This window comes from Microtus ochrogaster, unplaced genomic scaffold, assembly GCF_000317375.1.
Source record: "Microtus ochrogaster isolate Prairie Vole_2 unplaced genomic scaffold, MicOch1.0 UNK18, whole genome shotgun sequence".
In the NCBI taxonomy this organism is placed as follows: Eukaryota; Metazoa; Chordata; class Mammalia; order Rodentia; family Cricetidae; genus Microtus; species Microtus ochrogaster.
The window spans coordinates 5,522,247-5,536,070 of NW_004949116.1; the positions used below are offsets into that span (position 1 = coordinate 5,522,247).

Below are 13,824 nucleotides of genomic sequence, written 5' to 3' on the forward strand. Positions count from 1 at the left end.
AATGGCCGCTTCCTGTGGAAAGCTGACAGGCCGCCCTGCCCTACTCATTTCCTCTTCAGAAAGGTCTGAGCACACAAAGCATTGGGAGTCAGAAGCTGGGCGGTGGAGGACAGCCCCATCCCCCAGGTTCCAGAAAGCCCTCTTAAGATTGGAAAGTGCTGGGCCCTGGATTCCCCCCATTAGCACCAAAGGTGAGCATCTGCTCGGCCCCCAAGACCCTGGGCCCCACGTGACCACTTTGTCTTTAGACCGGTCCTCTAAACGGGGGCAGAAAAGCACTGCTGGTCCCAGAGAGCCTGGACAGCCCCCTCAAAGGGCATCTGAGCTCAGTCAGATATGAGACTGGGTGCTGACTGCCTCTTCTCTGCTGTGTGGAGCATTTCTTTACCTGACTGCTCCTGTTAAGTACTGAACCTTGAGCATAAAACCCAGCTCTGGCTTATGCAGGTGGTTCTCATCTCAGAATTCCCCCATGATTCTTTCTGTTGACAGGAAGTGTGCTTGGCTTTAGATTATGGATACTAGGATTTCAGGAGAGCTGAGGAGGTGACATGCTAAGAGACTGCAGTGAGGTGGGGAGAGTTTAAAACCAGATAGATGCAGTCCTCTGCATCCATTTTCAAGAGAAGACATAACTCAAGCTGAGCATGGTGGCTTTTTCTTATCATTGTTTGTCAGGGAGCTGAAGCAGGAGGATTGCCTTGAGTTAGAAGGCAGCCTAGGCCACTGAGTGAGACAGTCTAATAAGAAGCCATAGCTCTTCCTCCAGAGGATGTGTGGTAGCCCCGTTATTAGTGTCACTGTCCTTTCTCCTAATTGGTAGTGACCAGCTGTGTCTTTAGCCGGAGGGAAATAAGCTCCCCACTGATGGAGGAAGGTCATTGGCTAATAAAGAAACTGCCTTGGCCCATTTTATAGGTTAGAACATAGGTAAGCGAAGTAAACAAAACAGAATGCTAGGAGAAAGAAGCTGAGTTGAGGGGTCACCATGATTCTCCCACTCCAGACAGATGCAGGTTAAGATCTCTCCTGGTAAGCCAGCTCGTGGCTAGCTCAGTCGGTAGAGCATGAGACTCTTAATCTCAGGGTCATGGGTTCATGCCCCACATTGGGCACCATTCTGTTGAGGGAGCTGTGGGCCTCTTCCCACAGCCCGGCTCCTGGCCGCCTGGCTAGCTTATGCCCCGAAATAATTACACACAAATTGTATTCTTTTAAACACTGCTTGGCCCATTAGCTCTAGCCTCTTACTGGTTAGCTCTCATAGCTAGATTAACCCATGCAGCTCATTGCCAGGGCATATGTGATGAAGCTCTGACTCAGGATGGATGTAGGCTAGAATCTTCCCAGCAAGCGCACCTTGGGGTGCTACACACATTATTAGAAATGGGCTAGTCCAGGCGTGAGAGTTAGCCGAGAAGAGGCTAGATATAATGGGCCGAGCAGTGTTTAAAAGAATACAGTTTGTGTGTTGTTATTTCGAGTAAAGCTAGCTGGTGGTGGGAGCTGGGTGGCGGAATGCAGCCCGCAGCTCCTACAACACCCCACATCCTTCGGGCAAGAGGAAGGTCTGCGATGGGAGGAGAGGGCTTCAACCTAAGTTAGAGCCTGTGTCCCTGAGGAGCAGGGTCTGACCTTCCCCGATGTTTGCATTCCACCAGCTCCTTCTACTCTTCACCTGGAGAGGAAAAAAGGATTTTAAAAGATAAACATTTCAAAGCAAAGGGGGATAGGAAGACAAAGGAGTCTAAGGACTTACATTGTGTTTTTGTTTTGTTTTTTTAAAGAAAGAGAGAGAAAGAGGAAAAGAGAAAGAAAGAAAGAAGGAAGGAAGGAAAAAAGAAAGACTTCTGAGGGGTGGCTATGTTCCCGTTAGAGTTTTTTCCATTTTGATTTTTATTCACCCCTCAGCTTTTATATTTTCACACAGTTTCAACCTAGCAGACAGCACTGGAGTGAGTTCGGTTTGGTTTGTTAGGGCAGGGTGGGAGGTGGGAAGGAAATCAACAGACCTGATCCCTCCTGGTTTGGTTTATTAGGGCAGGGTGGGAAGTGGGGAGAAATGAACAGACCCTGACCCATCCTGGCAGGCTGTAACTCTTCAGACAAAGCCAGAATCTCTCAGAAACCTAACTGTCAAGAGTTCACACATTAACACCCCCCCCCAACTAGGAATTGAACCCAGGGCCCTGAGCTAGGAACACCCGACCCTCCTGCCTCTGCCTCCTGAAGTGGCAGGCATGTGCCATCAAGCCCATCTTGAAATAATTTATTTGTTTAAAGAAAAAAAAATGAAAAAATTTTGATAGCTTCCAAACTCGATATCTATTTTCACAGAGAAACAAACTAAGCCCAAAGAAGCCACGTGCCTATGTTCCCTAGAAAGCAGGTGGTGACCCTTCTGTCCTTGTGACTGTTATTTAGGGAGCCAGTTTCCAGACCCGGGGCTTTGGTTTGAGCACAGGGAAGAAACTCCTGGCTGCCATCTTGTTAGAGATCTCTGTGGAAGGGAGGACGGGGGACCCTAAGAGCCTCAGCTTCTGGGTGACTTCAGGAAAACAACTTTTTAGACACAACAGGGCAGGTGCACACAGAGGCTGTGGCGACATGCCCAACACCCGAGCAAGCTCAAGTCAGACATAAATGCCCCCTCCAACCAAGAAACTAGTCACAAATCATAACTCCCGGGGTAAGGAAAATGCATTCTCTTCAATGAAGTAACACTGGGTATATCAGCCACACCCCAGGGCAGGCTCAGGAGTATTGGCCAACAAATCCAGCTTCGTGTTGCTGTTAAGACATAAAACAAACAAGCAAACAAAAAAACCATGAAGTTCTGAGAGGAGGGAGGTGGTGGGGACTCGGGGAACGTGAGAGAATATGACCCAAATTTATTATATGAAATTACCAAAGAATAAGTTTTAAAAAGAAAAGAAATGCTTGTTCTCTTTGTACTGCGATTTTGTCCCCATTTACAAGCTACCAGGAGTTTTTGCCGTTTTAAGGGAAGAATGAACCACAGGGATGATGAAAACGTCTAAAGGACAATTTTAGTTAGACAAATTTTATTTTTTTTAAACTCTAGTAGTTAAAGTTGAGACTCATCACCTCTGAAGCCTTTGCAAAGCTCATACTGTGTTTCCCGCAGTACTGCGAGCTCTGAGCAGAGATCTAATCATTCCTTTTTAAAAATATTTTCTTCCTAGTTAAAACATCTTCTAAGACCAGCATTATCTGCTATTCTGGTCCCCAATGGCCTGAGGTGTCTTTCTGTAGACCAGCAGGTAGATCAGGAAGGTCACACCCAGGAAAATAGCCACGCCCCGTCTCCAGCTCTTCCTGTAAGATTTCTGCCAGTCCCACAGCCCAGTTAGCAGCCTGGTGCGCAGGGGCCTCTGCATGCGTCTTGCCACCATCTCTGCCACCTTGCTGACTTGGTCCTCGGGGTTAGAGCCCCGCAGGGTCCTCACCAGATCATACACTTCATTGGAGTAGTACGCGCCCCCGTGCTCCCTCGCCAGGCCAGCGACCAGGCCCAGCAGCTCCTCAGCTTGTGCCTCGCGCTCGCGGGCAGTGGTTCGGTTGTTTAGGGCGCACACGCGGCCCCCGCACTCAGCCACCAGCTCCCGCAGCGCGCGATTGTCTGTGCATCGCACATAATCCTGCAGAGACTCTCCTGCCAGGTCCTCCTTCCGAGTGAACACCACCACAGTCCGCGCCATCACCTGCTCCCCGAACACCCGCTTCACCCCGGCCAGCACCTGGCTGTCCTGAGTGGTGAAGCGACCCAGCTGGGTGACCAGCAGCAGCGCGTGCGGCCCGGGCGACGTCAGTAGGAAGCAGTGGGCTGTCTCCGAGCACTCAGGGTCGGTCTGTTTGACCTCAGAGCTGAAGACATCCGGGGTGTCCACCACCTCAACATACCAGCCGGCCCATTTCCTGTTGGCCCAGGAGCAGGATCTGGTAACAGGCACAGCCTGCAGCTTGGATACGAAGCAGGTCCGGCCCAGGATGGTGTTACCAGTGGCACTCTTGCCGGTCCCGGTCCTACCTACCAGGATGAGTCTCAGTGGGGGCCCCCTTGGGACCTGTGAATCCATCTCCAAGCCTGAGGACCAGATAGGGCAACACTGAGTCAGAGACATGGCTTTTCCCTGCGGCTCACCTATGTTCTAACCTTTAGCCCGAAAGGGAACGAACCCCAGTGCCTGCTCCCCTTGGAAGCTGGCGCGCCCATCTGCTCTGGGCTCTCAGAGCTCAGGCTCCTCTGGGTCTTTCCTCTCTGCCCTTGTATTCTCTGCACCTGTAGATGCTCCCGCCGCCTTTCAGAAAGAGTCCATTATAACTCCTGGGTCCTGTGTGTGCAGGACCTGACGCTGATTTGACCCTAATGTTTCCCGCATAGATGCTGGTCATCGAGCACAGGGGAGCCCCTCAGCCCCAGGCACAGGTTGGATGGCAGCCCACCAAGTGCTTGTATAAGAGCAGGAAGTGCTCAGGCTAGGGCACACCTCTCCTACAGAAGAGGAGACCATGTGGGTCTTTCCTCGGGCTGTTAGAGAGCAGAGTTCACCTGCTTCCCTCTTTCTCCTCTCTTGTCTTAAGTTGGCTCCTTAAAGAGAAAGCCCCCCTTTAGACAATATTTTGTTTCATTTTATCTATGGGGATGCCGTATCACTGTGTCCTATGAAGGCTAAAGGTCGAGTTTCAGGACTTAGTTCCCTCCTTGCATCGGTGGGCTCAAGGGTTGAAGTCAACCCATCTGTCCTGGCTGCTTGTGCCTTTACCCACAGTCATCTTCCCGACCCCCTAAATACTAAATATGCAGTTAGCCCTCTATTCTAACACTGGAGACCTGGTGAGTAAGGCTCACTCTAGTCCTGGGTTTCCTATCCTCTGTATCATTTTTTTGTGGAGACCAGAGTAGGTTTAGGATCCTCCTTCATGCTGTGGGAACCAGTGATGGGGGAGGGGGGTCAAAGCTGTGAGCTTCTCTCAGCAGGGCAGGGGCAGAGACACAGTCAAATGGGTCCTGCTGTTTCATCCCAGGGGCTTCCAGATCTGAGGAAGCTCCACCCACTTCCTACCCTTAGCGCCCACACCAGCCGGGATGCATTGAGAGAAGGGCTGTTACCATAGGCGCTTTCCTCGTCTCTTGCCATCTTCCTTCCTCCCATGCTTCTCAGGACTCTGTCACGATTTCCTCATTCATGCGCTCATTCCTGCAGACCGGCAAAACCAGCCACAATGTCAGGCTAAGTCTAAAGAGCAGGGACACTGCAATGCAAAGCAAGGCTTTAGGGGCCAGGTGAGCAGAGACATGGTGGGTGCCTTTCGTCCACCACAGGAAAATCTGCTGTTCCTTCTTATCGAGAGCATCTGGATTTTTGAAGAATAGTTTCCGGGGGGACCAGAAAGATGGTTGCAGTGCTAGCTTGACAACCTGAGCTTGCTCTCCTGAGCCCAGTAAAGATGGATGGAAGAACCAGCTCCACGAAGTTGTCTTATGAGTTTCTGAGCCCTTCTCTTTAAGCAACTTCCCTTCCACCAAAGATGTTCTGACTGCACAGTTATTTGATACAGCCAAGCACGCTCTGGTCACGTGTGCCTGGTCCCAGGAGTCCCTAAGTACAAAGCACGGTGTCCCCTCAGTCTGCTGCTCCAGCCTCATTTCCAGTGAACAGGCCTCAGTCTGTGACTGCAGACCCCAGATCCAGACTCTCCAGCCCTCGCTGGCTTTTCTCTGGCGAGAGCTCTGCTCCCACATTCTCATCTGAGTGCTTATCTGCATTTCTCATCATTTCAGAATCTGTCTCTTTGTCTCCACTAGGGGTGATGGGTTTCCTCCCACACTCCCCGCTGTGGGCACCACACACACGAAAAAGGAAGATGATAACTCAACACCCTGTCTCCGTAGAGGGGCTTTGGGAATAGGTTGGGTTAACACCTCTTCCCTCTCCCCAAAGCCTTTAGTAGAACTCACTGTGTGGTTCTGTGTCTCTGTTCTGGGTGCGGGAATCAGCAAATTCCACAAATGCAGAAATGAAGAAGCAGCCACAAGACTGAGAGCAGCGAACAAGACTTCTGCAGGAGCTTGAAGACCTTGTCCTGGGGGAAATGATCTGTGTGCATGGACTCAGGGGAGGCCAGGGCAGGCCCCCAGGACTCCCTGGAGCTCAGAGTGGAAGCCAAAGAGAAAAAAAAAAAACAATGAATGAAATCTTGGGTGACAAATGGCTTTTATTATCTGGGAATATAAAGCAAGAACAGTTCTACATGTTTAAGAGAGCTCAGGAGTTATCTAGTTTCTTGTCTTGATGTTTCTCGGAAATATTTAGGTGTTCCCCTGGACATTGCATCTCTTGGACCCATCCTTGGTGGTTCTGCTAGAACAAGTGGATCGTTCCTCATGAGGTTAATCCACACCCAGCATTTGAAAATGAGCTATTTCTCCAACTCTTCACTGTAGACATGAAAAAACTATGAGGTCCCTATAGTTGGAGCGGGACAAACTTCATTCAGGAAGCAAAGGTTTAAATGACAGGTGGGGACAGGGCTTGATGACCAAGTCCCATTCCTCTGAGGTGTGTTAGAGCCCCTTCCCCATGCACACGCATACAGGTGTGAGATTAAGAGACTTCAGAGGGGCGCAGACTGGCACATCAAGACTGGCCTTGAAGGCATGGTTTATAGAGACATAGAAGCATCTTCTGTATTTGTTGTATGTGCAGTTTGAGGAATGGTACCTTCTAAAATGCGCTTTGCTCCTGGAATGGGATCTAGAATAGGTTTCTCTTACCGTATGAAAGAAGTTTGGGAAGAGACAAGATCTGCCCATCAAAAATCTGTGTACTCCTAAGACTTCCTCTGAACTTGCTCAGGTTGAAACCCAGACCACCCCTCAGGCGTCTTGCCTGCACCGCGTGCGCTTGCATGGTATGCTCCTGCATAGTGCTTTGTAAATTGCCTGTGTGTAGGCAGCAGACACTTTGGTCTCACAACCCAGCCCCCTCTCCACCCTGCTCACAGGCTCAAGCTCACCTTTCTTGGTGACAGACTTTAAAGTGGCCCAGAGAAGCCCCAGAGAACTCCTGCCTTCCCTTCAGCCATGAGTAAAGAGGTCTCTTGGTCTTTCGGTGCTGAGCAGAGAGGAAGTCACTGGGCGGGCCTGGGTCCCAGAGATCAGGAAACCCAGAGAAAGGCCGGATGATGACGGCTTAAAGAGACAGAAACATTTGCCATGCAGCTGTGGTCTTGGCATTTCCCTATAGAATCAAGCACTGTGACCAAGGGTGTCTGTGTCCAGCGGGGTCAGTAGCATCAAACACGCTGCCATAGCCAAAGGAGGGAAGGAAGATTTAGGACTCCGAGGTCTCACTCTGTCCTAGACTTGGTTACTGCTAATCTTCAGTTCTCTCTTGCTCTTTAAGGATTTCTCTTACATGAATTAGATTCCAGGTTGAGACAGGAAGATGACAGATCTAAGGGCATTCTAGGGTACTTAAGAACACCCCCTACTCACCAGGTGTGGTGGCGCATGGCTTACTCCCAACACTTGGGAGGCAGAAGCAGGTGGATCTCTGTAATTTCGAGGCCAGCCTGGTCTACAAAGCAAGTTCCAGGTCAGCCAGGGCTACACAGAGAAACCATATCTCGAAAAACCAAACCAAACCAAAACAAAACAAAAGACCCTCATCTCAAAAAAGACAAAACACCAAAGACTAGGGGTGTAACTCACTGATAGAGCATTTACCTAGAATACCCAAGGTCCTGGGTTCTATGCCCAGTACTTAAGTAAACAAAAAAGAAAAATTTAAAAATATCACTGAGGCTGATATTGGCTATTAGTGATTAATTTTTAAACAGTGCGTGCAGACTTCATTCATTCCTATTTCACTAAGTAAAGGCCTTTTTATCAGAGGTGTGAGCTATTTTTAAATCTGTTTTACATTAATTTTTTTCTTTTGATCTATTAGTATTGCAAACTATGTTGTTCCTATACATGTATTTGTGTATGTATCCTTGTGTGTGCATGTATGTGTGTGAGTGCATGTGTGCATGCGTGTAAAGACTGGGTTCCAAGGCTTATGGGCTGTTGAGGTGGGAGACAGAGAGGTGATGAAAGGAGCCACCAGGGAGTCGTCTTGAGATTTATGGCTGAGAAGGGAAGGAAAGAACAGGATTGGGCAAAGACAAGTTCGACTGAAACACAGTCACAACAAATGGTGACTCCATAAGGCACTCTACAGTTAGCACTGATCTTGAGTCTGAAGAAGAGGGGACTGGATTTTATAACTCTATCATCTGGCTATTAAATGTAAACCTCCCCTGGAGAAAACGCTTAACCTAGAGGCATCTCTCTTCAGCAGATGCAACCTCTGGGCACAGGCAATAGCCAGACACTGGGGACTGCCAGCAGGCCGGTTGGAGGGAAAGCCAGTCTCTGGGCCATTCCTATAGGTTGGACAAGCTGGTATTTCTCTTATTCCACCCTTTGAGCCTGTGTCTCAGCATAGCTTTAAAGATGTCCCCAACAAACGCAGACGTGTCCAACTCTAGGAGATTGAGGCAGGAGGTATCGTGAGTTTAATGGCAGTCTAAGCAGCCCTGCCTCAAAATAAAAACTAAAAAGGGGACTGGGGATATAGCACAGTGGCATAATACTTACCTAACGTGTGAGGCCCTAGGTTCATCCTCACTAGAGGGGTGGGAACCTCCTCTAGGAACCTTCTTCCTGGCCCACCCTCTCCACTCTTGCCCCTGGAACACCACACTTAGAAGGAACCTTGACCCTGTGTCCTATAGCACCTGGCCATGTGGCCATAAAGTCGACACATACAAGAGAGAAGTGAGAAAGAAGGACCAGAACAGGGCGAAAATGAATCTGCAGGGCCTCTGTGAACTTCTGATTCACAACAGTTCATCTTATTCTGTGGTGCAGAGCAATTCTGGGAAATGATTCAGACCACAGACATATTAAGATACTATTGACAACCGTCTTGTGGTTTCTTGCACAGTCCTTGTTTGTGAAGAATTTCTGCTTTATCGCGCATTCTGCGATGATAACAGTGTTCCCAGGGCTCGTGAGGCTCCGATGTTTGGCTGTGCGACTGTAGTGACAGGGAGACTATGCTCTACAGTTTAGTTCAGATGATTAACTATGCATTCATGTGGCCGGTAGCTACTGTTTGAGCAGCAGTTATGTTTATTTTCAGTCTGGGGATCGAACCCTGGGTCTAGCACATGCATGCTAGGCAAGGGCTGTAGCATTAAACAAATGTATGTCTGGCCCTCCTTTTACCTCTCATTTGAAGACAATGTCTCACTGAGTTGCCCAACCCAGCCTTGAATTTGCTCTGTAGCTGAGGCATGCCTTCAACCCACCATCTGCCTGCCTCGGCCTCTCCAGCTGACTGGCATCACAGGCCTGCATCACAGGCCTCCAGGCTTGTTAATGCAAACTTTTTAGCAAAATGATACAGAATACTGTAGAAGGGGAGGGGTGCAGGTAAAGATGTGATAAAAATTGCAAAGCAAAAAGAACAAATGGATTTAATATTTTTAAAAATCCCAAGCTGAGATGGAAAGGCGTGTTGCTGACAAGTTTTACAGGGCTCCCTTGTAAGCTTCATTAGCCTGCTGCCCCTCGGGGAGGCTTAGACTTGGCATACTTTGTGAGGATTATGAGTTAAGAGGGTGTTTAATCTGAACACACCCTGAAAATATCCAGACTCTCACAATAAGATCAGTTGCTATGAGCTGCTCTCCCCCCACCCACTCTTCCAGAAGAAACACCGCAGCAGCCCGGCTGGCGGTACTCTCCAGAGAGGGCGGCTCTGTTGCCTGTGGTGGGAAGAGGACACAGAATGCACACAGTCATCCCCCTGCTTCCTCTGCAAAGAGTCTGCTTCATGTCAATTTGGACTAAATTTGCTTTGAATCCCGAGACTTTGCACGTTGGGAAGTAAAGTGGTTTTTCTATGAACGGACAGCTTATTGCTGGCTGTCAAAGTTTCACAGGAGAGACAGGTGCAGAGCCAAACACCCCCAGAGGCAGTTGTGAGAGCACAGTGACATCACTGAGAGGCAGGTGCTGCCAGCACAGGAAGCACAAAGATGTGTCTCTTGTGAGTTTTCCATCTGTGATGTCGGGTTTAGGTCACTGTCCTTTTCTTGAGGGTCAAGGGTCATGAGGTAAAGACAGTGGCCACTTCCTTGGATCAGTTCACGGACGAAGCTTGGGCAGGGACAGTGCCATGTCCTGCTCCAGGGTGCCATTCTCACGCTGCACAGACAGCCATCTCCTTCTCACCACAAACCTCTTTAAATGCATGCTCAGGAGTGGATGAACACATATTCGGTGGTCCTTTTTATTTGTGAGTTAGGGGCTGAAAAGATGGCTCATCAATTAAGAGCACTTGTTACTCTTGCAGAGGAGTGGGTTCATTTCCCACATGATGGCTCAGATAATTTAAAACTATTCATAACTCAGTTCCAGGGGATCCAATGTCCTTTTCTGACCTCCACCCTCTCCTGCCCTCTGCCCTCTTCTGACCTCTTCCCTCTCCTGACCTCTGACCTCCACCCTCTCCTGACCTCTGTCCTCTTCTGACCTCCACTCTCTCCTGCCCTCTGCCCTCTGCCCTCTTCTGACCTCTACCATCTCCTGATCTCTGCCTTTTTCTGATCTTTACCCTCTCCTGCCTTCTGCCCTCTTCTGACTGTTTCCCTCTCCTGACCTCTGACCTCTGACCTCCACCCTATCCTGCCCCCTACCCTTTTCTGACTTCCACCCTTTCCTGACCTCTGCCCTCTTCTGACCTATACCCTCTCCTGGCCTCTGACCTCCATGGGCACCAGGCTTGCATGTGGTGCACATATATACATAAAGACAAAACACTCAAACACATTTTAAAAGTTTTTATTTGTGAGTTAATGTGATGTCATTCTTCATAAGAACCCACTCTCGTATTTGAGTCTATTTTCCGGATGCTTGCAGGTGTAGTAGAAAAGATGAAGGCATTTAAGCCATCACCCACTGCAGGCAAACTTACGAGGTCAGTGCTCATCTGATGGAGATAAGTGGTAAACTCTTAGGCTGGCATTTAATTGCTTACACTTTATAGAAACCCTTGATTTATCAGTAGAGTTGCTTGAGACTGATTTAGAGAAGTTTGGATGGAATCATTAGGGCTTTGCAAAGGCTGGGGAATGCAATGATTTCCTCCTTTCTTGAGACTACAATGTAGGTCTTCTCAGTCTGGAGTTTTGCTATGTAGCCTTATGTTGGAAGTGTTCTGTTCAGAACAAGGGGTCCTCTAGTGTGAACTGCGGTGTAGTGGGAATGGAGCAGGTTTGGTGGGAGCCGTGGATGGGTCAGGGCTTCTGTCTGCAGGGCTTGCAGACAAGTCCTTAAAGGCACATGCTAGGTGGTGCCTCTTACAGTCCCATCTGAGCACATTTAGAGCCCCTACTTCAGTGAGCGGACATGGCAGAGCTGCTATGACGACGCAGTGGGCTCCTAAAATGACGTCTCCGTGCGTCTGTGAACTCAGGGCTCACACAGAATTGGCCTTTTTCCTGTTATTAGCCCAGTAATGAACAGAGCTGACCAACACTGCCTTTAGACTCCTCTGACTTTGTAATGCTCTGCTGGTCTTGGGGAAGCAAACTCACCAGGGGAGGAGTGCTGCCGCCTTGGGAAGGTGTGAAAGAGTCCACTCCTGTCTCCACAAGTGCACCTCGGTGCTGTGGAATAATCCTTCCGCATACATGAGTATGTATTACTCTCATTGGTTAATAAAGAACTGACTGACTGATAGCCAGGTAGGAATTCTAGGTGAGACAACCAAACCAGGAGAATGATGGGAAGAAGGGTGGAGTCAGAGGAGACATCAGCCAGCCATGGAGGAAGCAGGGTGTGTAGAAAATGAGGTAACAAGTCATAAGTCACGTGGCAAAGCATAGATATGAAATATATAATTTAATTTAAGTGCAGAGTTGGCTAGTAACAAACTTGAGCTATCAGCCAAGCATTTGTAATTTATATTAAGTGTCTGAATCAATTATCTGGGGAATGGCTGTCCATTATTTGGGAACTGGAGGGTGAGACAGAAACTCCACCTAGACCTCTGAGAACATAGAAACAGGTGACAGACATGTCCCCTTATTTAACTGTCTCTACTATCTGTGGTCGTTTGGATCACTCTAGCTGAGCCCCAGCAGAACTCAGTTGTACATTCTGGGCTTTGCTAGAACTCCTGATACAGAAAACCACGAATGTAATAAAAGTATTGTATGTCCTCAGATTTTCGAGTGACTTTCAATGAAGGAACAGGTGGCTCAGTTGCCTAAATTGACTTCTTCAGGGAGAACAGCTAACAACTGATGCCGGCTGACAAGTGTGATAAGCATTGCTGCACTGCTTACAATAAAATCATTAGCAAAGTGCATCTCACTGCCTTTGCTAATGTTAGCTTCTCTCAAATCTCTGCTCACCGTTTTATCTTTAACGATATAATAGGTGAAATTTTTCATTGTGATTTTCATACAGATTGCTCAACGTGGAAGTAATGAATCGTTTCAATATAATCAGAACAATGTCTATTGATACTCATCCTTTGCATTTTCTGACAATTTCTCAGTTGCGCTGTGATTATTTTGATGTTGCTTGGTAGAGGTGCACTTTTGGCTCAAATGGTGGACAGCTTGTCTTGTCCTCTTGAATTTAGAAAACAAACTTCTAGGTTCTTCCACTGCTAGCTTATTATAACTAGTATCTAGAAGAACATTAATAGTGGCTGTGACAGCGGCCTCCGTATCGTCTTCCTGGTGTCCATGGCATGGCATCAATTTTTCTTAATAAACAAGATGGTGACTGTGGTTATATGGAATACTTTGCTACAGTAGGAGGGTAACGGTTTATCAGGGTTTTAGCCTCTTTAACTACTGTCTGGCATCTAAGAAGGTGGTCAGTCTGCACTACTTCATGGCTCTGGAATGCTTTAAGTTGTATGGAAATATTTTCAAATATTGAATCTTGTTTGCCCCCATAAGACATCTCAATCATTTAAGATTCTGCCAGATTCTGTTAGTTGTTAGTTTATTTAGTTCTTGGCAATGACATTAATAAGTGATCTTGTCTACTAGTATAGAGCAATTCTCTACTTTTTCTTTTCTTTTTTTTTAAATCAATTAATTAATTAATTAATTTTTTTGGTTTTTCGAGACAGGGTTTCTCTGTGGCTTTGGAGCCTGTCCTGGAACTAGCTCTGTAGACCAGGCTGGTCTCGAACTCACAGAGATCCACCTGCCTCTGCCTCCCGAGTGCTGGGATTAAAGGCGTGCGCCACCATCGCCCAGCAATTCTCTACTTTTTAAAAATTCAGTTTATTATTGCTATGTGTTTGGTGTTTTGCCTGTAGGTTTGTGCTCCACACACATACAGTACCCATGGAGGCCGGAAAAGGGCATCAGGTCCCCAGAACTCGAGTTATAAATGGTTGTGAGCTGCCATGTGGGTGCTAGCAATTGAACCCAGGGCCTTCACAAGAACATCAAGTGTTTTTAGCAGCTGAGCCATCTGTCCCACGCCCAGCTCCTCTCTCTTTGATCACCTTATTTGCATCTGAACCTGTTTTAGGAAAGCATAGATTTCATTTCATGTCTAGATATCTCAACCGTGGTACTTTTCTGACTGTTCTTCCACCCTGGAGGGATTCTGCTGCCATCCTTTCTTATCACAACCCCCTCTGACTTTCTCGGCTAGGCATACCATTGAAGAGACTTCACCATGGTGAATGTTACCCCCTCTGACTTTCTCGG

At 48.0% G+C, this 13,824-nt stretch overlaps 2 protein-coding genes across 3 annotated transcripts in view; both read right to left on the reverse strand.

Moving 5' to 3' along the window:
* Nucleotides 1-3,063: 3,063 nt before the first annotated feature.
* Nucleotides 3,064-7,118, reverse strand: LOC101990957 (GTPase IMAP family member 1). Of its 2 annotated transcripts, XM_026789375.1 has the most exons (4): nucleotides 7,042-7,118; nucleotides 5,984-6,169; nucleotides 5,135-5,222; nucleotides 3,064-4,108 (listed from the first exon to the last, which is right to left on the reverse strand). In XM_026789375.1, exons 3-4 carry the CDS (start codon nucleotides 5,175-5,177, stop codon nucleotides 3,231-3,233), a joined length of 921 nt encoding a protein of 306 aa, XP_026645176.1. In that variant the 5' UTR covers nucleotides 5,178-5,222; nucleotides 5,984-6,169; nucleotides 7,042-7,118; the 3' UTR covers nucleotides 3,064-3,230. The 2 variants fall into 2 exon arrangements, with proteins under 2 accessions (XP_026645176.1, XP_005367527.2); XM_005367470.3 differs by having other exon boundaries at nucleotides 5,984-7,118.
* Nucleotides 5,688-13,824, reverse strand: part of LOC101997998 (GTPase IMAP family member 7-like) — an 11,470-nt gene continuing 3,333 nt past the window's right edge. The window contains exons 2-3 of the mRNA XM_005367487.2: nucleotides 7,042-7,216; nucleotides 5,688-5,859 (exon numbers count right to left, since the gene is read on the reverse strand). Coding sequence (XP_005367544.2) covers nucleotides 5,688-5,859; nucleotides 7,042-7,216 — 347 coding nt within the window. The remainder of the gene's footprint in view (nucleotides 5,860-7,041; nucleotides 7,217-13,824) is intronic.